This window comes from Chenopodium album, chromosome 1, assembly GCF_948465745.1.
Source record: "Chenopodium album chromosome 1, dcCheAlbu1.1, whole genome shotgun sequence".
NCBI classification, from domain to species: Eukaryota; Viridiplantae; Streptophyta; class Magnoliopsida; order Caryophyllales; family Amaranthaceae; genus Chenopodium; species Chenopodium album.
In genome coordinates, this window is record NC_137834.1 from 8163732 (window position 1) to 8190324 (window position 26593).

The following is a 26593-nucleotide window of genomic DNA, read 5'->3' on the forward strand; positions in this document are numbered from 1 at the left end:
TAAGAGCCTAGATCATTTTACTCTACAGCAGGTTCCTCGTTCGTCCAATCATCAGGCGGATGCCCTCTCTAAGTTAGCATCCTCGACATCATGTGATACTCCCAGGTCGGTATTTTGGGAAGTAAAAGAAAAGAGGAGTATTGATGCTGAGCCAGTACATAACATTGATAGAAGCTCCACTTGGATGGACGGGATCATATCTTACCTAAAGGACGGATTACTCCCGGCCGATCCTAAAGAGAGCTGGCTGATGAAAAAGAGCGGCCTGGTTTGAAATTAAGCAAGGAGAGTTGTTTAAAAAGGCATTTGTGAAGCCGTACCTGAAATGTATCACTCCTGAGAGAGGGCATGATGTCTTGGACGATCTTCACCAGGGGCAGTGCGGCTCTCACATTGGAGGACGAGCTTTGGCTGAAAAGGCTGCCTGTCTGGGTTACTACTGGCCGAGCTTAAAGTCGGACGCCATGGAAATGGTAAAGAAGTGTGACAAGTGCCAGAGGTTTGCAACCTTGATCCACCGACCCGCCAATAGTCTTTCGGCCATCAGTAGTCCGCCCCCCTTTGCCAAATGGGGGATGGACATTTTATGACCGTACACACCAGCGTCCGGCCAAAGGCGGTATGTGTTTGTAGCGGTAGACTACTTCACAAAGTGGGTAGAGGCTGAGGCTGTCCGGGGCATCAAGTGGACGGATGTTTCAGCTTTCATATGGAAGAGTATCATTACACGCTTTGGCGTTCCTCAGTCTATGGTGTTCGACAATGGTCCCCAGTTCGAAACACCTCAACCCAAAGAGTGGTTGGAGGACCAAGGCATAGCTCATTGCTTTGCTTCAGTCGGCCGACCACAAGCCAATGGGCAGGTAGAGGCATACAACAAGTTGATCTCCAATGGAATTAAGCGCAAGCTTGAAAGGGCAGGCGGCCTATGGGCTGATGAGTTGGTCAATGTGCTATGGTCCATACGAACCACGGCCAAGAGTTCCACAGGAGAAACCCCATTCTTCCTGGTCTATGGTGCCGAGGTTGTCCTCCCAATTGAAATGTATGAGCCTACCCTTAGAGTGATGCTATATGATGAAGCGGCTAATTGGGAAGCCATGAAGACCGCCCTAGACTTCCTTCCTGAAGCTTGGGGCAACGCGGCGCTTAGACACGAAATCTATTGTCTACGGATGATAAGGGCATACAATCGCCGAGTGTCAAAGCGGCCGATAAAATTGGGAGATCTGGTCCTAAGGAAGATGGAGGCTGTGGGACGAGCAAATGAGGATATTATGTTTAAGTTTAAGTACTTAGCCAAAAGTTGTGTATACAGCTAGGTCTGTTGACCGAGCAATGTAAGCCGTACGGCCACAACAATGTAATTTTGACAAATTAATGAAAAGTCAAACATTGTTATATTATTTTCCATTTAATTTATGCTTATTTGCATGGTCATAACCTATACAGATACGCCGCGTAAAATTTGCGAGTAGGTTGCTTGCAACACAGCAACTCGGTCGCAGAACAAAAGTAAATTAAATAAAATAAAAACGGGCAACTCGACCCCGAGTCATATGTACACGTCCGCCCATAACTAAGGCGGACGAAAAAGGTAAGGTACCCTGTGAAACCTATTTAATGGGGCAAGGGCGTACCTAGGCATTCCAGCCCGACCAAACTTAAAAATTTTAAGTTGAGATCATACTTGAAATTTTCTGAGTGCGTTCGAGTGATAGTTTCAACGGACAAACTCACATAAAGTCAATTGAACAGTAAATAATGTGTTGATTCGGCGTACCACCTAGTCCAAGGGCAATCATTACTATGATTTGATTAACTTGTTAGAAGTCATACCACCTAAGGTATAAATTCTACCAAGTCAATCAAACCACCCAAAATATGGACTAGGCGAACGCCGAATAAAGGGGCATACCCCCCAATTGTACGAAGATACAAAAACGTGAAAAAGTACGCGTACGAAAATGAAAAAACATAAGTGTAAAATTTGAAGCAAAATCTGAAAAGCTGAATTTATAAAAAAACCGCTCAAAGGGCGGCAAAGTGCTTTACATAAAACCGCACAAAAAGGCGGCAGACACAAAACAAAAATAAAATAATTGACAAAGGCAGTTGAAGGCTGAAATCACGGGGCGGCTGGAGTAGAAGCTGGACTCTGGCCCGGGCCGAGCTCTTGAACGGCGGAAGGAGACGCGTCATCAGCAGGCGTCCCCTTGCTCTCAGCCTCACCGTCTTTGCTGGTCGCCACTTCTTCGATTTCCTCCTCTTCTGAGGTAGTTGGCGTGACGTCTAGCTCAGGTGAAGGCTGCCCGGCCTTCTTAGCCTCTTCTCTGAGGCAGACAAAGTTAAGACGCTTGGTGAAGCGTTCCTGATAAAAGGCCGCCTCTCCCTCGTCCACCATAAGCTCAAAAGCCTTAAAGAAGTGGCTCTTCAGCCTGTCCTCAGCATTCTGCTCAATGCGGACCACCTCATCCGCACTGGGGGCCCGAGGTGTTTGCAATTGGAGAGTTAAGTCCTCAACGGACTTCTTTAAACTTTCCACCTCGGCTCTCAGAGCGTCCGCCTCATCCAAGGCCTCCTTCAAGTGTTTTTGGGCCAAGGCCACACCACTTTGAAGCTTCTCGGAGGCCTCGAACCCTTCCCTCCAGCGCTGGCCGTCCAGCAGGGCCTGATCCCTCTCCTGTCTCATGGCATCTCTGACCACGGACTCATGCTGAAGGGCCTCGCCCAGCTTCACCAAATCTTCAGCCTGTCGTGCCGCCTTGTCGGACAGGGCGTTGATTTGGGTTTTGAAATACCGGCGCTGGACGACCGTTTCCCCAGTAACGGCATCCTGGGCCTTCCGAATCTGGGCCCAGGCATGCTTCAGCCGCTCATTCTCCCTATCCTTCCATTCCAGGAAGGCATTCAGCCGCAGGAAGAGCTGTGAACAGGGTAAGCGTGTAAAGCAAAGTAAGAGTGAAAAATTGACTAAGTGCATGTGAGGGTAAAAGTTACCTCAGAGCTATAATTGATCATGGGGCTGAGGAAGCCCTCATGTATCCCCCGCAGCTTATCTCGCTGCTCAGCAGGGACGGCCCGGGTCATGGCTTCCCGCATGGCCTTCCTGTCCGCCCCAGTAAGGGACTGGCCGGACACCTTCATGTGTATCTCCTCTGCAATATCTGTATGCGGACGCAAAGAGTTTAATGTAAGCTCAGTAAAAAAAGAAAGAAAAAACGAAATAGAAACTCCAAAGTTACTTGGACGGACCGTCAGAGAAGCTTGGAGGGGTAGGAAGGTTGAAAGTGAAGGGCGGGGGCGGCGCAGGCTCGTCACCCTCTTCTCCCGTCCGGCCAGGCTGGTCGCCGGCCGACTGAGTGGCCTCCAGCCAATCAGTTTCCTTGACTCTTTGAACGGGCGGAGTCAATTCAGGCCCGGTCGGTTTTGCCGGGGTCGACTTACCCCTATCGTCCGATTTCTCAGACCTAACATGACCCGGCGTGGCGGCCGGATCTATGAACTTGGAGGCCCCGCTATCGCTCAGCCGGGGTTGTTCTCCTTTGGACTGCTTAGAGGCAGTCCGCGGCGTCGTCTTGGCCGCAGAAGTGGAAGTGGTCTTGGACGCGACCGTCTTCCTTTGTTTGGACGCCTTACCGTCCTGGTCCGTCTTGGACGCAGGGGACGACTGCTTCCGTTTGGACCGAGGGGTTGGAGTGGCCAGCTGTAGAGGCAAAAGTTAGTAAAAAGAGAGCAAGATAATATAATTGATAGGCCGTGCCAAGATAGGAAGAAGATCTCTTCCGTAATACATACACGGACGACAAGAAGAAATCAAGATGGGTTTACTTACTCCTTTAGATTGCTCGTACAGCTTCTGGCGAGCCTTGTACCGAGCCAAGTAAATCTCGGTCATGTTGACCTCCCCTTTCTGCTCTGGGTCAAGCATCTTGTATGCCTCAGCTGAAAGAGAAAAGGAAAAAGTGTTAGAAAATTCTTCAAGTTCAAATAATCTGTGTATGTGTAAGAATATGTGTCCATGCGTCCACCTTGGGGCAGGTTCTTGTACAGGCCATAGGCGGACATAAATGTGGGATCCCGCAGCCAGCTGGATAAAGGGACCCAGTTACTTGGAACGCGCTCAGTTTTGCCGTTCCTTTTCACCCGCTTGACTTTGAAATATTCAAGCTGGTACTCCTGGCTGGGGTGGACGGGTGGCTTATCAGGCTTGAGGTCCCCGCGTCCAAGTTGAATTCAACATCCTTGGTTTTGATGCGGTAGAATCGGTGCTTCCAGTCACGCCACTTAGATACGCAGTCCACCACCATCATGTAGTCTCTAGTGGTGCTCAAGATGAACCAGCCGTCCGTATCCGCGTCCAGCTTAGTCAGTGAGTGCATCTCACAGAAAAATGCGAAGTCCGGCTTGAAGCCTTTGCAGATGCACGTCACTAAGTACCCAAAAATGTTCAACTAGCTGTTTGGCATCAGCTGGAAGAGGGCTATGTCATACTCGTCCAAGATTGTGCGGACGAAAGGATGGAGGGGGAAACGCAGTCCAACGTCTAAGGCCGCCCTGTAGACGCTAAAGGATCTTTGGCGCGGCCTCTCTTCTTCCCAAGCGGCCAAAGCGCGGGACTTCCTTGGAGGCTGGATCTCAAATCCCTCCCCAAGGTGGAGGAATGCCTTGTATTCCTCAAATTTGTAGTTTAGGTAGCCCAAGGCTGTGCTACCCACCGTACAGGCGAACGGATCCTTGAAGTTGTCAATATTGGCAACATCCTCCTCGATCACCTCTTCACCCTCAGCGGCCGCCGCGTTGCCCTCGGCCGCATTCTCAATCTCATCCTCATCTCGCTGAGGAACGCTCCCAAACTCGGAAGACAACACTCTGTCCAGATCGGCTGCTTCCGCTGAGCTGCGGCTCCTAGAACTATGGCTGCCTCGAGGAGAGACAATATCTTCAAGCGGCCTTTTGCCTTTATCTTTGGCACTGGCCGCCTGACTCCCCGTAGGAGGTGCTCTGCGAGGGGGCAGGTCGGACGGTTCGTTAATTGAAACCCCCGTTCTTGGTCTGTCCGACCTGCCATATCGGAGATAGAGTTCTGAGGGAGTGGGGACGGACGTATCAGCGTCCGCCCGAGAAGAAGAAGGAGGCCCTTCACAGAGTAGCAACTCGGCCCCATCCATGACCGAGCTGGCATATTGGGGGAACCTCAACCCCGGAGTTCGCCCGGACGTTCCCCCCGTAGTAGAAGCGCCTTGAGTTCTTTGGCGCTCCTCGAACGAGGAAGTTACTTCCACGGCCGAGCAGTAAGTGCCCGTGGAAGCGGTCGTAGGAGTGGAAGAGGGGGTCTCTAAGTTAGTATTATTTGGGTCATATGGAGGCCTAGGGTTCACCAGACTTCCGTCTGGATTTCTGGCCGCATAACGATCATGCGTCTGCATCGTCCGTGCCATGTTCGACTGCAGGGACAGAGAAGAATGGGTGGATGTGAGTTGGTACGCACTAGAAATTTACCCACTCCATGAAGGAGACAACTCGTCTCCGTCCACTCTAGACTCCTCAGTCTCAGGCGAACGACCGGCCTCATGAGGAGAAACGGACGAAGCCGAGTGTTGAGCCAGATTTTAAATGAACAAAGAAATAAAAAAATGCAAGGAAAAGAAAGCAGGCGGCCTACCTCTGTACGTGTTGAAAAATTGGAAGCCTTGAAGGTTGATCGGAAAATTCAACAAATGTTCCCGGAAAACTCAAACACACGGCGGAGCTCTCGAAGATTCAAAGGAAAACACACTTTCTCTCTCTAGAAGCTCTGACTTCTCTCTAGAAAATGTAAAGTTCCAAAGTGCCAAAATGAAGTCAAACCCCTTGTATATATAGGCAAAATTTATGGGGGTAAGACAGTAAATTCATCTTTCCCGCCTAACAAAGCTGAACGGTTACAATTTGAAAATGTGACCTAGAATTTGGAGGGACAAGGAGCAACTCCGTTAAATTAGGCGGAAAAGAAGATGACCTAATAAACGACGCGTCCAAAGAGAAGTTGGCAGAGCTAAAGCTCTCTCCGCAATGGCAAGACGGCCACATCCCCAAAAGCAAGACGGCCTACCTTCGTCCGCGCCATTTGTATAGACAGGCGTTCACTCTAAAATTGTCAGGCGGACAGAAAATTAACAAAACCCTAATACACTTGTACGCACCAAGGCTATTTGAGATCAGAGGAGTCGGCCTGTAGGCGTACGAGCCGCCCCCTCTGAGGGGCAAATGTTGAGGGTAAAAATACCTCGTATACGTGGACCAATCCCATAGTGACACGTGGCCCAGTTATAGGGTAACACGTGTCACCACGGGAAGATGCCACGCAATTCAGAGCCCTTAAGGCCTCAGGCCAGTCACGTCGCGACACGTGGCCCAGTCAGAGGGTGACACGTGTCGTCATGAGAAGATGCCACGTGTTAAGGGCATGTGTTCCCTCAATAATCAGCACGCCAGAAAGCCCTAACAACGTCAGGGCCCAAATCCCGAGAGATATCAATGAAAGCCGCAAAACGGCGCCCCCAGAGTAGCACGTGGCATTCACTGATTGCGCAGCCAATCACGCCACGTAAATCTAGGGTACAAACCCCAGAAAGGGGCACGAGTCCCACCCCTATAAATACCCCAATCATTTATGAAGGGGGGGGATTAAGACATTTACAAACAACAGAGCATTAAATAGCTCCACCTTCTCTCTACTTTCTCTCTCTAGCCTTTTCCGTTCTGATCACTGACTTGATCGTCGGAGGTGAATATTCCGTTGATCGGAATATTCGTTGTTTTGCAGGTTGGACCGTCTCGTTGCCTGAAGAGCGTGACCGATATCCCAGGAAATCCAAAAAACACCCGAAACATAATCGAAGACACTCGTTCTCTCATTTTGCGATTTCACATTTGGAGTATCTAGCACGTCTACCGAGAGGCAAATCACGCAGCGGATTGAATAGCTAATATGGGCCATTTAGTATCTAGTTGTATTTACATTGATGTTGGTAATTCTTCTAGTTTGTTCTCATACTCAATCTCTATCATCCATTGATGTTTGAATAGCTAATATGGGCCATTTCGTACCTAGCTAGTATGAACATTTAGTATTAGGAATTCCTTTAGGAAAGAAGGAGAAAATGCAAGTTCATCTTCATGATAAACGAAAAAACGTTTATCTAGTGGTATTTAAGTAAATAACTCAAATTTTTTGTCAAATATGGACCCATTAATGTTGATTTATTTACGAAAATGACATGCTCACTGGGATTTAATATTGATTTATTTACGAAATTGCCACTAGATACACGTTTTTTTTGTTAATCTTGAAAATGAATTGGGGCTCTCTCGGAAAGAAGACTATAATATTACCTTCGTTTCAAATTATTTGCAACGATTTGACATAAAGTACTCCCACCGTCCCTTTATTAGATTCCTAGTTCTTTTGATTATGTGAGAATAAATGCTAGAAGTAGGAATGGAGGGAGTAATATTTATTTTTCTTACGTACCTTTAAAATAAAAAAAGAGTTTTTATAAAGGGGAGTTTTTTCCCGAGTTTTTAGAGAGTCACGTAGGATTTAATTTTTTTAGCGCGCGGATTATAAATTTAAGTTGTAGTCAATTAAATAATAGATTATTAATTTCTTTTACAATTGAATAATTCAAATGCCACGTAAGCAAAATTGACGAATGAGATTTTAAAGTTTAAATTAATTAAATTCAAAATATTATCTTTTGAGATTAGGAATTTCATCTTAAAACTAATATAATAACAATTTTAATCACATAAATATGAAAAATATTTTTTACAAAAATACTTACAATTCGTGCATCGCACGGGTTTCATATATTAGTTGTAGTAAACTACGGGAAAAAGAAAAGTTATGGAGTATTATATGTGGGTGACTTAATTTCAATAACCCCCATGTTCCTGAGAGTCTGAGACACACATCTTTGTGCTTTCTTTCTTTCATTCTTTCTTCCATTTTTTTTTGGGGTGATTTCAATTTACAGAGAAACAGTTTCAAACTCTTCTCTGTCTTCTCAACAAAGAATATAAATACACCCAAATGCCATTTAACCCCAACTAAAATAAGCACAATTAGAACAACCCCATCAAAAATTCATTCCAAAATTCTTACTTTTCTCTCTCCTAATCCTTAGATCTCACTGATTTTTCTTTGATCCCTTTAATTTCAACTCTGATCGCTGGTTTCTGCTTACCAGATTCGATTTGACTCTTTGAATTTTGTTGGGTTTGTATTTTTTCTGTAATCGAATCGAGGAACACTGGACCCAATCATGAATCCCTTTTCATCAGGAACCCGTTTGAGGTGAGTTTTTCTTATACCAATGTTTTAATTTCAGTGTAGATCAAGTTTTTAGACCATTTTATTTTATGAGTTTTATGTTTTTGTTTTTGCAACATTTTTGTTTGTGTTTTTATTGATTATATGGGTTTTTTGATTTTCTTAATTTGAGGCTGAATTAATTTTGTAGTTGAAAGTGTAATTGGAAGAAACGAAATGTGATCTTTAATGGTTCATTTCAGTTGAATTTGCCACTTCTTTTTGAGTTTGTTAATTTTTTGATGAGTTTGGAGTTAATTGTATTCAAGAGGGATTTCTAGTTTCATTTTAAGATACAGGGCAATTTGGAAGAGTGAAAGTTTTAGATGTTGGATGTTTTAGGGGTAGCAATGTTGAATTGTCGACAAATCGAGGTCTATGAATGTGATAAAGCATCTAATCATGTACTTTTAAGGGGATAGTATTTTGGGGTTTGGATATAATGCGAATTTTCATTATATTGATGCTGAGCACGCTTTTCAGACTCTTCTTATAAGCCTAATACTAGACCAACATAGTCACAAACTGCTAGTCACTCGACCAATGTTGCCAATGCTAACCGCCAACCCATTTCAGGATTTTTCATTATAGTAGGGTACAATCAGTTGATCGATATTATGCAGTCTTACCACAGTTTCCCTAGTGATTATTCTGTAACTTAGAGAAATCACATTTATTCACAGGGGGCTGATCAACTATGTCAGACTGTCAGTGTGGGTCAAAGTTGCTGTTATTAAGTGAGGACAGGTGATCTGGGGGATGGACTATTAGCAGATTATGCAATTTTGTAATCACTTCAATGAGTATTGCAAGGGGAAAAGGGCTGAAGAAGTTTAGAAATTTTCACTCCAAGCTGCAAATATTGTTGGCTGAATTTTGTCATATCATTCGTAAGAAAATAGTAAATCAACCAAAGTATATCCATGAAAAGTTGACCATTGCTGGCAATATGAAAGCCATGCCCAATCCTTCTTGCTTATATAAAGTGACTATTGGGACCTGAAATCAGTGCATAGAAATGAACAAGTTGATTGGGTATAGCAACTCTTGTTTGAGGGATGCATCAATTAGCAAGCAGTTTGAAACATTTAAAAGGATTCTCATAGCAAATCTTCTTAATAGATTGACGTCTTAAAATTTTCATCTAGGATTATTTTTGTTTGGATTTTGTATTCCTATGAGATGGTTGTAGTACTCATGTGGTCATGCCCTAGTTTCTCTACTTTGCTTTGGTCGAATGTTCTTTGTGTACAAAGCTTGGAATGGTGAGAGTTACAGTGTGAATTAGTTTTTTTTTTTTTTTTTTTTTTGGGGGGGGGGGGGGGGGGGGGTGGGGGGTGGGTGGGTGGGTGGGTGGGCTCCTTTTATAGTAGGGGATGTTGCTTTTTCGGATACTATTTTTATGAAGTTATGCTGTATTGCTGTTCCTTTTTTCTGATGCGCTAGTTGATCGCTGAAATGCTGCCATCCAGTGGCATTTAAAGAATTTGTTGACTGGCATTGTTTGGGGGGGGGGGGGGTGAAGGTGGCTTCACCTCACGTACCCGTGTCGGACCCTTGACACTCGGACATGGGTGGGACACTTGGACACTTCATTTTAGTTCAAAATCATGGAAATTTTTCAAAAAATAGCCAGGTTGGACACTTGGACATGTATCCGTATCGGACATGGGTACCCGAGTCCAAGTAACATAGGGCAATATTTTGGCAGAAAGGGCATGAGTAGGGATTGAGAGGCCTGACACTGGCAGCTGGCGTTGTGGTTACAATGGCATTGATTTTAGTGGATGGCGGTGGTTTTGGGATCTCAATACCTTGGAACCCCATATCTTGGGTTTGAAGTGTGCCCCCTTCCCCCGGTTTCTGTATGGTTTAGTTTGATCCAATTCAATACCGAATCCAAAAATTGTTCACTTAAACTCCCCTTTAAATGCTCTACAGTTTGTATTTTACTATCATTTTCATTGTATGAAACTATGATGTGTCAGTGTCACCTTTTATTGTGCTGGATGAGTTAGCTAAGGGATGAGCTTTAGGGGAATCGATGTCTTTGTGTAATCTTCTAACTACTAATGAATCAAACTCCCTCCCATTTGTAGTTGTCCAATTCCTCCATATTGACTTTTACTGACCCATTCAAAACTTTGACTATAAATTTATGTTATCATCTATAAATACTAATTCTTTAAAGTTAAAATTTTGAAAATATACATAGAGATAAATTCAAAATAAATTAAATGATGACAATTGTTTTTATATATTTGCGGAAAAATATGGTCAAATGAAGACATGAGAATAGTGCAAAAATTAGTATGTTACAAATTTTTAAAAAAAATCAGAGGGAATGATTACATGCAATGTTTCTCCCTCTCTTTCTTCCTTTCCTTTTCCAATTGATGATCATGTTGATCACTGGCTGTGCAGTACATCTTCATGCCTAGGAGATTAACCTTTATCCACCATTCTGTTGATCATTAAGTGTTTATTTCTTTTGGTTTGTTTTATTTCTTTTTTTTATTTATTTTTATTTTCTGTCGTAATCTATCTTTAAACAAGCTATCTTAATGCAGGGACATGATTCGTGCTATACGCGCTTGTAAAACGGCAGCAGAAGAACGTGGAGTTGTCAGAAAAGAATGTGCAGCTATCCGTGCTGCCATTAGTGAAAATGATGCAGACTACCGGCATCGAAACATGGCCAAACTCATGTTTATTCACATGCTTGGTTACCCTACACATTTTGGGCAAATGGAATGCCTGAAGTTAATTGCCGCTCCTGGATTTCCAGAAAAAAGAATAGGATACCTGGGACTCATGTTACTTCTTGATGAAAGACAAGAAGTTCTTATGCTGGTTACAAATTCTTTAAAACAGTATCCTGATACCATGATGGTTTTTGTGTGGCTTTTGTTCCTGAATCATACTAACATGCGTGCCTAAATTTTTTTATTATATTTGTATTTGTTTACCCTGCGTTGCATCATCCTTAACTTTTTATAGAGATCTCAACCACACAAACCAGTACATCGTGGGGCTTGCTCTTTGTGCTCTTGGGAATATATGCTCCGCTGAAATGGCACGTGACCTTGCTCCAGAAGTAGAGAGATTGCTTCAATTTCGGGATCCAAATGTTCGCAAGAAAGTAAGATCTTATCTGAAATAGATACTTGTGAACATGTGTATATTTAGAAGCAGATATATGGTTACGAACGTTTCAGTTCATGTTTAGTTCATAGTTGCTTGTTTTAATGAATAATGATTCCTAAATCTTAACTACATATTATGTCATGTTCTAGTAGTCATGATAACTTCACATCATAGTTTCATTTGAGTGTGATTTTGGAATATTACTGCGTCAACATCTGTCTGTGTGGCTTGAGCGGATGCTATATGCCTATATGTATACTCAAGTGAGTCAAGTCCGTTGAAAAATAAGCTTGAAATTATATTTTTGAGCTACATGGTTAAAGATGTGATTGTGGTGCTTGCTGCTGCAATTTTCTCCATTTAAGTTGCTCTGAAATGTTTACATTATAGTAATAAGCATGAATATTCCATGCTGAGTAGGAAATTTACAATGCATGCCTTATTCCTGGTGTTGCCATTGACTTTGAAACCATTATAAGCTGAATAGCAACTTCAATGTGATATAGGCAGCACTCTGCTCAATCCGGATTATAAAGAAAGTCCCTGATCTGGCGGAGAATTTCATAAATCCTGCTGCTTCTTTGCTGAAAGAAAAGCACCATGGAGTCCTGATAACCGGAGTGCAACTCTGTACGGATTTATGTAATACCAGCGAAGATGCACTTGAGTACTTCAGAAAGGTATATTTTGGTCTTTATTATGTCCTTATTGGAAATAAAGGGGTTTTCATCCTATTTATGAACTATCAGTGAAGATGCAGTTGGATACTGAATACTAGATAACTAGACAAAGTTGGCTTTAAAACTGTTGATTGCACCTGATTAATTTGGGCTTACTGCTCTTTCTCGATTGAAATAATCTTGCTACAACTATTCCCAATTTAAGAGGATAATAACTATGTGTTATGGAATCCAGTTGCTGTTTGATGCATGTCTGCTTGTATTAGCTTTATTTTTGGCCACTATCACAAATTTTAGTTTTATAATGTACTAATCATTTGGATAAGTTTTAAAAAATGGTGTACCTAAGTAAATTATCTAATCCATTGTTAGCTTTGAAATTTCTCAAGGGTTTGTGTTTCTTGTTTTGTGCAACATTCAGTGGTCTGTAGTCCCGTCAAAAAAAAAAAAAAATTTGAGATATTTACAAATCTTCCTCCCCCCCAATACCTTCTTTATGGGGAGAGGTGGAGGAAGCTCTATTCCGGTCTATTGTAATCTAACCATTTTGGTTTTCTTGATCGTCTAGAAATGCACTGATGCTGTGGTGAAAGTTCTAAAGGACCTTGTCAACAGTCCATATGCTCCAGAGTATGATATTGCTGGAATTACTGATCCTTTCCTCCACATCAGATTACTGAGATTTTTGCGTGTTTTGGGTCATGGTGACGCTGACGCTAGTGACTGCATGAATGACTTACTTGCGCAGGTTTGTTTATTCTTCTCCTTGTCTTCCTTAATATTCTTCTAGTTCACCTAGTTGAATCCTCCCATGCTAGGGTCAAAATAAAGATAATGTTCGCCTCAATAAACAAAATACTACCTCCGTTTCATATTATTTGCAACGATTAGACATATTTTTCCTCTCTACTTTATGTCACATCGTTGCAAATAATATGAAGCGGAGGTAGTATAACACAAATGAGTTTAGTAGGATTATATGATTTATCCCAGACCATTATCCCAAAGTTATTGTGTTTGGGATAATGGTCAGGGACCATGCAATATTTTCTTGTTGGGAGGGGGATAGAGAACATAGGTAGCAAAGGCAGGGATTAAACATGTAAGTAATTATAATGTGAAAATAAGAATAGTCTTCAAAAGGCAAATAGATTGAGAAGTTGGATGGGGATTTTAGAAGACATTTGGCAGAAAAAAATATTCCTAGCTTTTCAGCAGGGCTTCTCTGGATTGTCTTGATGTTTAAAAGCTGTGAATTTATTCCTAACTTTTGTCATTAGAAATGTTTAATTTTACCTTTTTTGAATTGGCTCTTATAATGGTCAATTAGGTTAGTCTTTGTTCAAAAGAGAATATCCTATTGGCCTGTTGGTGGATGAGCGTTTTTATTTCAAATGCTAGAATTGGTTCAATTGAGCTGTTGGGGGATACATATAATTTGGAATTGGATTTGTCTTCCACTCTTATTAAAACAAGCCCAAAATTAGAATTTGAAAATTCATCTTAAATTCTCATTTTCAAATTCCATCTACTACCCCTGGCTATTTCCAATTTTTCCTCATATGACTATGCTGACTCACTCATTCACCCCACTTTCAACTTTTCCCACTGTTCTTCCATTTTTGACACCATGGATTTGTTTTTCAAGCAAGCCATCTTTATGTTGCGAGGAACACCAGTTACAGAATCTGCACTGACCATTGCTAGGTGCAGATTCAACACGTAGGCGCTAGTAGTGAGGGCACTAGACTTGACGCTAGAGGAGAGAGAAAGTGGGCATGAGAATGAGAAAATGGTGGGGTTATGGGTTTATGGGTTTCTTTTGTGGGCTGTTATTTTATTGAAGGGTTCTCTCATTAAGTTCTTGATCTTGAATTATCATGGGTACAAACAAGAATTAATGGTTGAAATTCACGGTAGTGGAGGAATGCACACTGTGGCAGTGGATGGGAAGCATTGGCTGCTGCCGTGGTGCTCAATTCTAGAGTTGAAATTCCTATGATGTCAAACTTGATGGTGAATTTAGAATTCTGGAATCCAAATTATTTGTATTTTCTAAACTCTAGATTTGGAATTGAATGTCAACATCATTCTGAATTTGAATTCATGAACTTCAAATGAGTAGCAGGTGCCCAATCCTTCCCTAAATGCGTACACCCCTTCAATTCACTTTTGATTCTTTTTAATGAATCTTGTCAAGCTGGGTTGATTCTTGTAAGATTATTGCATCAAAAAGGTGTTTCTTAATTGCATATAGTTGGAGGTCATGGAGCTAAATTCCATTTGAAGTGTTTTGATCACATTTATGATTTCTCGTCCACATTACACTGGATTGGGTTTTCTATTTTATTCATCTAATTATGTTGCTGTGTTCTTTATCATATTGTATGCAATAAGGTGTTGATTATAATTCCTTTTTTTTATTATGTACATTTTATGTAGGTGGCAACAAAAACGGAGTCTAACAAGAATGCGGGAAATGCAATCCTGTATGAGTGTGTGGAAACGATCATGAACATTGAAGATAATAGTGGTTTGCGTGTACTAGCCATTAATATTCTTGGAAGATTTTTATCAAACAGGGACAATAATATAAGGTATATATTTTTTAATTTTCGTTGTTGTTCTTTCTGTTCAGTGTTCTCTTTCTGTCAGACGTTAAGCTGTGTCTAGATTGTGTAATAAGTTATCCTGAATTTCTGTTTGGTCATTTTCTACTTTATTTGTTCCAAAAGTTTGTTCTAGCTTACTTTTTGCTGCCTTTAAGAAATAACTATTGGAGTATTGGTTGACGAGGCAATATCTTCTTCATTTGATCCAAAGATATTGTCCCTCTACAATTGACAGTGTTTTGCTGGGAATCCTCCTCCTCACCTTTGTAGCATGGCTAGTAAATAGTACAATGGTTTATTGTTTTGCGTTGGCTTTCTATATTGTAAGTTCTAATGCTAAGCTGTAATCATGTGAGGTAAAATGCGTGGATAAATCCCAGCAGAAGATAAAACAATCTTGAAAATTTGTATTTGATTTATGTAGCTTTTATCGTCAACCGTTTTTGCGTGAATCTTTTCTTTACTAATCAGTTGCTTAAGGAGTGCATTTATGCAGCTCTAATGTCCATATGTTGTGCATTGGTCCAATATGCTTTCTGTATGATTTTCATTCAATTTTTGAGATGAAAATGATTTAAGTCAAATAAAAGAAAATAAATTGTGCTCTTTCACTTGCTTTGTTATCTTGGTTATTGTAAAGTCATTTTAAGGGGTTATTATTATTATTTTCAGATATGTTGCCTTAAATATGTTGACGAGGGCTATAAATTTTGACGCTCAAGCAGTACAGAGGCATCGAGCGACAATCTTAGAATGTGTGAAGGTATTTTTATTTATTTTGCAACTTGTTTTGCATCTGTTGATGATTGTTCATGTGCATTATGTAATTGTGTGTCCTATAACAAGTATGGACCCCTCAATTTTTATTTAGTCATCCTCTATAAAAATCCAGGCATTCCTGGCACAGCCTTTTGGTTATATTAATACACATCACTCTTTTATCAACCAGTTTTGTACTTCTACCTGCTCAACATCTAGAATTCTCATTACTCTTTTATATTATAAGTAGATACTTCACAAGTGGTTTAAGACATCCAGAGAAGGCTATTTAAAATAGATGCAGAAAGAAATTTGATATATACTAAAGGACATTAGGACAAAGGGAATAGCTGAAACCTGAAAGGTGAGATTCTGATTCTGTCAATAATTTTTGGTGAGGGTGATGATTGCTGAAGGCCAATGGCCAACTAAATGTTTAGAGATTGTTTTAAAAGTTACAATTCTGATCTCAAGGTCAAAATGTAATTAATATATATTATATGGCATGGGCGTAGAATAGGGAGTGCAAAGTGCTCCCTAGCACAGGGCGTCGATTAATAGAGGGCCTAATTTTTTTTTTTTTTTAATTCCAATTCTTATTTAATTTTTTTTAATACTACAACTCTCAAGAACCAACTTATTTGTAATGCACAACATATTCCCTCTATTAATCCAAGCTCCCATATTAATTTCTAACACTTTTCATATTCTTCAGTCAATTCAAATTAGTATTTTCACAATTACATCAATTCCATTCCATGAAACTATAATTTATATTTCTACATTCCAGAATTTTCAACGTAAAAAAGCTAATTTCAGCCAAATTAAATTAAACGATTCGTATTTCGTAACAACGGCAAAGCATTTAAGCAATTAATTTTAATTTTTCATAATTATTCTTATCAAGTTGCTAAATATCTTCCCAATATATAAGGGTTATCAAAATGTGTATGGCGTAAATAATAGGTTAAAATTAAAATTTTGTATGTTTTTAAATTATTAAGGGCCCATTTTTTCATTTTAGAACAGGGCCCCAAAATCATTGCAATGGCCAAGTTATATGGTCTGTGGAGAGATGCTAAATGCCAATGGTTGTTGACTTGTAACAATTTTTCTGTGTATTGAATAAGATAATTGCACAGAGGATATTTTGTCATTTTCTTGTCTTCTACTCTAGATAAGTTTCTTACTGCCACATTTTTGCAATTAGATGATTGGTATGTGTCAATCATGTATCTTTAAAAAGAGAATGACTTCTGAGTTCTAATTAATATTTCTTTCCAGGATTCAGATGCTTCGATCAGGAAAAGGGCTCTTGAACTTGTGTATCTTCTAGTGAATGAGAGTAATGTAAAGCCTTTGACAAAAGAGCTAATTGACTATTTGGAAGTTAGTGACCTCGAATTTAAGGAGGATCTTACAGACAGAGTCTGCTCCATTGTTGACAAGTAAGTATACTTATATTGAGTGTATAATTTTTGTTATATAAGTATACTTAGGCCAGTGTTACTATCTGAGGTTGAAATCTGAATCTTTAGTTTCTTGAACTTGAGTTTATTTTTACACTTTTTTTTTTTACCTCCCTGTTGCTATTTGATTAAATTTTGTGAATTGTGACAGAAATTTCCTAATTTGTAGTAATTTTAACTTTAACATATGATTCATATCTGATAGCGGTAAGATTCTCTTTTGTTTTATAAAATGCTTTATACATACCTTTGATTACCTGCTTTTAAAACCCACCTCTCTAGCAACCTTAGCCAATCAGCATCGATGACCCCAAACAATGCAACTTAAGGCCTGCTAGCCTCTGAGGTCTGTCAGTTCAAAGGCTGCTCCTTTATGACAGCCTCCAAGCCCTCCCATATTCTTCAGATTTCTGCTGCCTTCCTTTCTTCTCATTTCTACCCATATTGCATTTCATTTGATTCCCAACTCTCCCCCATCACCTGCGATTTTCCCTCATGCTTCCCAGTTTCTTTTCAACGCGGTCTTTCTCTTTTCTTTGAGATTCGAGCCATTCAACCCTGTGGTGGTCAAATGTGATCTGAAGTTTTAAATCTGTCCTTTCCAGGCAAGTTTAACCAAAACAGGGTCGATTTGTTGCTAAGGTATGCGTTCAAAAGTAGTTTGGGTTTCTTTTGTTGTGGTTATGGTATTTGAGTGTGGCTAGGTCGCTAGGGTGGGTTGGAGTGTTCATGGTGGTTGATGGTGCTGGTGGCTTTGAATTAAAGCAGGTTGGTGACTAGCTAGGGTTGAAGGAAAGGAGGTGGGGGTTGGGGTGAATGGTGTGGGCAGTTGCTGTGTGGCTTTGAAGTTGGTGTAGGATGATTGGTCTTGAAGATGGCGGCAGCTGGTGCTCTTGAAGGTGGTGTAGGTGAGGCAGTAAGCCGGTACTTGAAAGAGGTAGGGGTGGTGGGGTTGTGTTACTTACCTGGGTTGTTTTTTACGTGGTTCTATTTTTTAAATTTTTTTCCCCTGTTAGTTATTTGGGTAAGGGCATGGTTAGTCATGTCTAAAACTTGCTCGATATAGAAGTGTTGCTGTGTTATTCAACGGGAGAAGTATCTTTTTAAATTAAGAAATTGATACTCTTTTTTAAGAGTTTGCCTATCTCCATATGATATGTCAGCAGCTGTCTATATGATAAGTCAGCAGCTTTCTATATGATAAGTCAGCAGCTCTGCTGCTGGTGCCAGTTTGACAACTGAAGACCTCATATAGAGAGCTGCCAGTTTGTCAGCAGCTCTCTATATGATGTGTCAGTAACTCTGCTGCTGCTGCCAGTTTGACAACTGAAGAACCCCATATTATAAAATCCTTCCATTATCTTAAGCTCTTCTGTGTCTTTCAAAACTATTTGGAGCTGGGAATTTTTAAGGAAGTATTGAAATAATAAAGATCTAATAGTGTGTTTGGTCAGCTTTTGTGGAGGGAAAGGGAGGGGAGGAAATGAGAAGTTAGAGTAAGATAGGTGAGGGGAGGGAAAGAGCAAACTTCCCATTTCCATGTCTATATAATGGTGGAGGGATTTGGTTTGTTAAAAGAGGAAGGGAAATAAATTCATATAACGCCTTTCCTTTCTTTTTCCCTATTTCATATCCAGACAAGGCAGATTCCCTCACATTTACTCCCGATCTTCCTATCCAAACATATAGTACCAAAACCAGGAAATGTCTTAGGTTATGATTTTTTTTGCCGTGGTTAGATGATATTTATCATTGTAATTTGTCTGAGTATGAATCTTGGTCATGTGTTTGTTGGATTGCTGATAGAGTTTCTCACCAGTCAGGCCATTCCGCCATTGCTTGCCGTGGGTGTTAGGTAGAAGGGCCTGGGTTGTTAATTTCTTCTTGTGTGCTTCTGCTTTGTTTTATTTTAACAGTATTTAGTAATGCAAATTTTCCTGCTCAATCAATTAATCAAAGCCTTGATTCCATAAGTGTGGTCGGCTACATGAACCAAATTTGATTATTCCGTGTGATACATCGACAAAGATTTTCCTCCTCCATCCCTTACGAACCAATGCCTCATCCTCATGCAAATCCAAAAACTTCATATCCTTTCTAACTCCTTCCAACCAAGTCATTTTCGGTCTCCCTCGTTTAACCCCTCCATGGTCCCACCCTTCCACTCTTCATACCGGTGCACCCTCGGGTCTCCGTCTTACGTGCCCAAACCAACGTAGACGATTTTCCCTTAGTTTGTCTGCAATGCCTGCCACACCTACCTTCTTGCGAATAACCTCGTTTCTGATTGCCTGCCACACCTACCTTCTTGCAAATAGCCCTGCTTCAAAAAAAAAAAAAAAAAAAAAAAAAAAAAAAAAAATCAAAAGAAAAAAGGGGGAAATCATGATTCTGGGTTTGTGACAGCATAAATATTATTTGTGTTGTGTGTTGTTAGCTAAGTATTAAATTAAGTAAGAGTTCTTGGACATTTTTTGAAAATTTTAAAATTGAAACCTTACATAGAATGGAAAATACATATAAAGCTACAAATATTTAATTATAGAATTAATACCGCTAATCCTACTGGTTTCCCATTGACCTAAGTGATTAAATCGTACTAAATTTTGACCCTAAGTTGCTAAAACTTGTATGGAGTTATGATATAAAACTTATTGTATCTCTAACTTTTTCTTAAAAATCTTTTATTGCAAAATTATCTTTTTTTATAATATTTGTGATAATGTAATATAGAGATTAGTGATAATATGTAAAGATCAAATGTGGCCTGTTATATTAGGAAGAAAAAGGGGGAAGGGTGGGGGGGGGGGGGGGGGGTTATAGTAAATAGTTTTTTGGTAGCTGTGAAATCATAAATTAATTATTAGGTACATGCAACATGATAGTTTTCCATGGTTATCATATGCACTTTTTTCATAGAAAAGTCAATTTAGTAGAAAGTGTATGTATATTGTCAGTTGTCACTCTTGTCTTTTGGCTGTGTTTTGGTTAAATGATAATTTGGCTGATAAATGTATTTGGGGAATGTTCTTGTTGTTTTAGGTTTTCACCAGATAAGATTTGGTACATTGATCAAATGCTGAAGGTTCTTTGTGAGGTATGCACTTGCTTGGTCACAGTAATGGGGTTTTAGCAAGGTTGGGAAACCTGTTTCATATCTATAGCTGTTTTGATGATGGGTTTTTCATTCCCTTGTTTGAATTAGACTCTCAATATTTTCTTTTGTTAACTAGACCAACCCTCAAATAGAGGGGAAATATGCAGAAGGGAGGTAAAACCTAAAACTTAACATTTCATAGGAAGCCAGTTCTATTTTCCTTTATCATGGGGGTGTGTTATGCTCGTCTGTACTCCTCATTTTTCCAGAGCATTGATCGTTGCAGCTTTCTTAGCAGGCTGGCAATTATGTGAAGGATGAAGTGTGGCATGCTCTTATTGTTGTTATAAGTAATGCTGTTAGTCTCCATGGGTATACAGTTAGGTCCCTTTACAGAGCTCTTCAAGCATCAACTGAGCAGGTATTGTTTTGTTATTATAAATTAAGTGCTCATATTGTCATCCTGTTTTCTTTTTGACGAATAATAACATTCAGCTATTGCTTTTTACTTCAGGAAACTCTTGTCAAAGTGGCAGTTTGGTGCATTGGAGAATATGGTGATATGTTGGTCAACAATATTGGGATGCTAGACACAGAGGACCCAATAACTGTGAGTTCATTCTGTTCTAAAGTATCTTACTCTGTTGGTTTGAAACATAGCCCTGTTTTGTCTTTTTTCTAGGTGTGGATTCCTTTTGTTGTGTTGTAGTTGCAGGAATATATTCCTACACAAGGATCACATTGCAACTCTTTTTTCTACCTGTTTCTTATGCTGTCTAGATTATTGCATAAAGTTTTAGTATGTCTGATTGATGACAACAATATCCTTGACAAATATACTATGCTCTTTTTACTTCATATTGTTATTATAATAGTTAATGTTTTTTATTTTTAATATTTTTTTTATCCTTGATTGTTATTCTTGATCGTGCTGGTAATTCACTATGTGATTGTGTGTTTTCAAAGCTGGTTTAATAATTTTGAGGTTTTCTGAGCAGGTAACCGAATCTGATGCAGTGGATGCAATTGAGAATGCTATCAAGAGTCACAACTCGGATGTTACCACTCGTGCTATGTGTTTGGTTTCTCTGCTGAAGCTTTCTTCCCGATTTCCTGCTTGTTCCCAGTAAGGGGATTCTTTTTGCAATTGGCCTAGTTTATTTAAATGAATTTTTCCTGTTAGTGCCAATCGCTGGACAAGCCTCAAATCTTTGATTAATTGGTTATATTTTGAAGTATATGGGTATTATTTGAGAGGTATTAACAGTGAGCTATAGTTTGTATGGCATTTCTGATGTGCCTTTTGCCGAGGAGTCCTTAGTTGAATCTCTAATCTACTATACCCTTGCGGGATGAAGTGGCAGTAATGGTTGTGGGTTTCTAGAATGAGAGGTTTTTTTTTGTTCTTGAGCTGGGGTGAACCTTTCATTACTAAATTTTAAAAGAACAATTAAGTGAGAGATATATGACCATTGTTTGCTTTAAGCATTTGGGAATTATACAGAAACATCTCTTGCTCCTTAGAATATAAAAATTCTGAATGTCTGTGAATAAATGTCAATTTTTTGAATTAGTTATGTATGCGCATAATCATCTGTATTATCTTAGTTCACCCTTTGCCCTTACACAGCAGTCTTCACTCATATTGAACCAAACATAAAAATGTTTCGAGTAGTTTCTTTTCCGTGTACTTTATTTTATAGAAAAGAATTAGTTGTTTTTTTTTAAAAAAATTTTTTTTTAAAATTTTTTTTTTGAGAACAAAGAGCATGGTTTTGTTTCAGCGTGTTCTTACTAATATGTTTTATCTCACTAATAATGACTATTTTGTTGCATAAAAAGTTTCTACTTCCTAAAAATGGTATAGGAACTCATAGGCCATGGAAATAATTTTTGCCAAGATTTTGTTACTTCTACAAGGGTGGTAGAATTGTAGTAATAAAACTAAATTCGATTATCTGAATGTCATATGCAGGAGGATAAAGGATATACTTGTGCATTACAAAGGAAGCCTTCTCCTTGAATTACAGCAGAGAGCTCTCGAGTTTAATTCAATTATTGAAAAACATCAAAATATTAGGTATCTCTTGGCATTGCTTTCATATCCCAAAAGACCTCTCCCCCTATTTGATGTGCTTTATTTTTGGACTAGATTTTAATAGTTGAAGAATGTTAGTCTCACAGTGCTTCTAAAATGTATATATAGATCTGCATTGTTGGAAAGGATGCCTGTTTTGGATGAGGCAACATACAGTGGAAGGAGGGCTGGCTCTTTGCCAGCAGCAGTTTCTAGTTCCAATGGTCCTGGCAATCTTCCAAACGGGGTTTCAAAGCCTGCTGCTCCCCTTGTTGACTTACTTGATCTAAGCTCGGATGATGTTCCTGCACCTAGCTCTTCTGGTGGAGGTGATTTTCTGCATGACCTCCTTGGTGTTGATTTGGCACCAGCACCATCACAGTCAGGTTAGTTTTCAGATCAGGAGCTAACTGTAATATTGACATCTGGCTCTGCAAACTCTTAATGTAATAATGGACTCTTATGCTTTTTTAGATAAATTTGGTCGGTAAAATGTGATCAAATTATTTTGTCTGTTTCACTAAACCTTGGCTTTTTTCTATGATATGAAAAAAATGGTAGTATGATGCTGAAATCAACCTTTTGAAAATCTTGATTTTTCAATAGGCTGACATTTAGCTTGGTAAGATGAAATTTCTTAATAATTGAAAAATGTGAATATTGAGATATTTCCATTGATTCCATTCAGTCTTAAAGGACGGTGAACTTTCTATTGAAAATTATAAGATAAAACCCAACTTCATATGTTGTTGATGGAAGATAATTATCTCCACATGCATGTTTAATATCTATCCTGTTCATTTAAAGGTACTCAAAAGTCAGGAACGGATGCCCTGTTGGATCTGCTATCAATCGGGAGCCCCCCTGCTATGAATAATTCATCAACTCCCGACATTTTGTCTCTAAGCCTAGAAAGCAAAAGTTCCGGAGGACCACTGGAAGGATTGTCATCAATTTCATCCATGCCTGCACAAGTCTCTTCTCCTGGTGGAGCTGCTCCTATTGTGGATTTATTAGACGGGTTGTCTTCCACTCAGCCAACATTAGGTAAGATATTCTCCATGTTAATTTGTGTTCCATCACTTACTTGAGCATTATGCATTTTTGCTGATTGCTATTTTTAATTTCAGAGATCAATGGTCCGCAATTTCCATCAATGGTTGCATTTGAGAGCAGCTCCCTGAAAATGACATTTGATTTTTCAAAGTCTGCTGGGAGCCCACAGGTGACGTCAATCACAGCTACTTTTGCTAATTTATCAGCCAACAGTTATACTGATTTCCTATTCCAAGCTGCAGTTCCCAAGGTAATACATGAAATATACTGAACTCTGTAATCTTGCTTCTATGTACGCTCAGGCTTGCAAGTCTGCATTTAATGTGATTTATTGGACATAAGTCTTGCAATTGTTGAATTCAAATATTGTTTTTCCACTTTGTTATTTTACTTTCATATAATGCTTTCTGACTATTTTGTAATTATACTTTCATATAATGCTTTCTGATTCCAGAATTAGGATAGATGAAAAGTGCATTGTAGTCATGCCTGTTACCCTGTTGTAATTTTCTAGTGCTTCTTGGGTTTGAAGATTGTTTTGCTGCTTTGTCGTTATACTTTTATTCAATGTCTTTTCACTCCAAGACCTAGGAATTAGGACAGATGGTTCACAGTTTTGTTATAGAATTTTTTTTTCAAGTGTTTTGTTTGGTTTAGTTATTGGTGTCTGCAATCTTTTCAATTTTAGCCACATGTCTGAAAATTGCTCTTGAACTGTTTACACAATCATGGCTTTCTGTGCAGTCTTCTGAGTTCTGATTCATATTGATGTTTTTTGTTCTCAGTTTCTTCAGCTGCACCTTGATCCAGCTAGCAGTACTACCCTTCCTGCAAGTGGTGATGGCTCAATCATTCAGACTATGCGAATTACAAACAGTCAGCATGGAAAGGTATTGTGATTTTGCCTTCTTTAATTTACTTATCCTGCCGTTTCTGTAGAATCTAGATACAAATCATTTCAATTTATGTCGCGAAAAGAACTAAGATGTTTGGGTGGAAATGTCAGTGAGGCATTTTATGGTCAGTATAAGCTGTCTAAAAGGTGATCTGAAGATTTTGTATACGATTGTGTTTATTTAGCTTAATAAAGAAGCATGGAGTTCAAACTTATTAACACTTTTTTCAAAATAAGTTTCACATAATGAGTTTATGAAGTCCATTACGCAGTAGTTTACATGCTAAAATCTGGTAGTGTTCTTCACTTCTTCTTGCATTTGGAAATTGAAAGTAGGCTCTAACATATGAAATAAATGAGCTTCTTTCCCAAGTGATGAAGTGATGACAATGGGGATTTTTTTTTCTTATCCACTCTTGTTGACAACTTGACATTTGGGCATGGCTTATTACCTTCTTTTTGTCTCATTAAACATGTTAAGGGGGTGTGTGTGGTTCACAAAATGGTATGGGGTTAGAATCAGGAATGAACTAGGGTGGTATGGTGTTGGAACTTGATTCTTAATACTTTGTGTTTGTTTTTTTTATCGGGAATGTGTTTTTTTTTTTTTTTTTGGATACCTAGCAGTGTGGTAGTATGAGTCATACCCACCTCCCCCTTAAGTTTCTAAACCCCATACATTGTGGTTTTGACCGTTTGAGGTTAAGGGTTATCAAGTTCTTTTTATAAATATTGTATGAGACTCTACGAACTATCAACATAATAATGTGCTCAGAATAAACAGTTTGGACCCTTTATATAGAAACTATTGAATAATTGTAATTGCACCAGTCTACTTCATGACTTTACTGACATTTCTGAAGCTTTAAAAATGTTGATGTTTTAAGTACTTCCTCCGTTACGAATTACTCGCAACAAAGGGGTATTATTTGTGAGACATAAAATATTCCTTTGTTGCGAGTAATATGTAACGGAGGGAGTAGTTTTTTTCTTCAACATAAATGATATGTGTTCAGTAGATTTTTGAGCTCTTTATCCCATTCTTGGAAATGTTTTGGGGCAGAATATGACACATTTTGTTTTCCTCAGAAACCCCTGGCAATGCGCATAAGAATAGGCTACAAGGTAAATGGTAAAGATGTTTTGGAAGAAGGGCAAATCAGTAACTTTCCACGTAATTTGTGAGGTTCAATGTTATTCAAGTGAAGTGCTTAGGCTCAAGAACTTACTGATTATAGCAGATTGACTCCTCAAGTCCTTAGCCTCTATCCTGTTAGGGTAATCTGTTCTTCAAATTCTTCCAACGAAGACATATGGTGGCTCCTTGGTCTCCAAGTTTTATCAGAAACGGGTTTGTTCATTCCTCTTTCCTTTTCCTTTATCCATTTTACCCCATTTGGTGGGCCATGTACATTATATTTTGATTCGTATGTGTATCAAAAACGTGGAAAAATGAATTTTGGAAAGTTGTCTAGGTTATAATGAGTTATCTATATGTTGTATTGAGGAACTGGCGTTGTTCCAGCTGTTTTTGTTGGGTCTTATGAACCTCAGAGCTCAGGGCATAGTTAAGTTGAGTAAGAGGCAGAGATTTGCGAAATACTATATACTACCTGCATAGCTTATGCGATTCTTTGATTTGTAATATCATAGCGTGATTTACTGCATGATTTAGTGATTTCTCAAGTCTGCTGTGTGAAGTCTTTCAATATTCAGAATTTTATACTTTTCCCCCTTCGCGCGTGATTGCATGCTTGAGAATGTTCTGCTGAACTTACCAGTTAAAAGGGGCATATAGCTGTACTGCTTTCGAATGGTCAAAAGATTGGACAAGGGTTCGCATCTGGTATTTATTTTCTTGAAAAGTATGTTATTACTATTCTAAAGCTATTCTCCAAAATTAAAAAAAAAGGGGGGGTTATTTACGTAATGTTTTGAGTTTGGGTCGTTTGTTATTTCTATATTATTGTTCATGCTAAACTAAGTTTGAACTAAGCTTTTTTGTGAATTATTCATTAATGTAATGTTCTTGTGAGTAGTGTTTCCTAATGCATGATTGCATGGTACCAATAGTATTTCTATTTTCACTTATGCTTAAAAGTTACAAGCTCATGGGCAAAAGACATCATTGTACCATGCACAAGATACAATCTATTAAGATGAAAGTACATACTTCGTATAACATTTTTTCGCTTTTTTCGGTTGCACAAAGTCTACATAATTATCTCCATAGTTCCTTCCTAATTGATTAGTATACCAAGTTCACATAATAAGTTTTATACCTGTAATTGCAAACGTTAATTTCGCAATTCGGTGGTTGATTGATAGAACTCCGTATACTTTTCAATTGTAGGCCATTCTTACATAAAACTCCAAGTAAAAACAACCAATGACTGCTGTATGAGTCAACTTTTGGCGCTTATAGTCGAGTTATAAAGCTTAAAC

The 26593-nt window shown here is 39.2% G+C and overlaps 1 protein-coding gene across 2 annotated transcripts; it reads left to right on the plus strand.

Annotated features, from left to right (window-relative positions):
* Nucleotides 1-7907: 7907 nt before the first annotated feature.
* On the plus strand, nt 7908-25815 carry LOC145641772 (AP-1 complex subunit gamma-2-like). 2 transcript variants are annotated; one of them, XM_081692724.1, is made up of 18 exons: nt 7908-8341; nt 10927-11229; nt 11357-11498; nt 12010-12183; nt 12752-12931; nt 14626-14780; nt 15468-15558; nt 16839-17002; nt 20066-20120; nt 20416-20541; nt 20635-20730; nt 21119-21246; nt 22096-22200; nt 22327-22583; nt 23005-23244; nt 23328-23503; nt 24039-24143; nt 25238-25815. In XM_081692724.1, the coding sequence occupies exons 1-18, from the start codon at nt 8310-8312 to the stop codon at nt 25331-25333; spliced, it is 2625 nt and encodes an 874-aa protein (XP_081548850.1). In that variant the 5' UTR covers nt 7908-8309; the 3' UTR covers nt 25334-25815. The 2 variants fall into 2 exon arrangements, with proteins under 2 accessions (XP_081548850.1, XP_081548857.1); XM_081692731.1 differs by having other exon boundaries at nt 7909-8341; nt 20419-20541.
* The last annotated feature ends 778 nt before the right edge of the window (nt 25816-26593 follow it).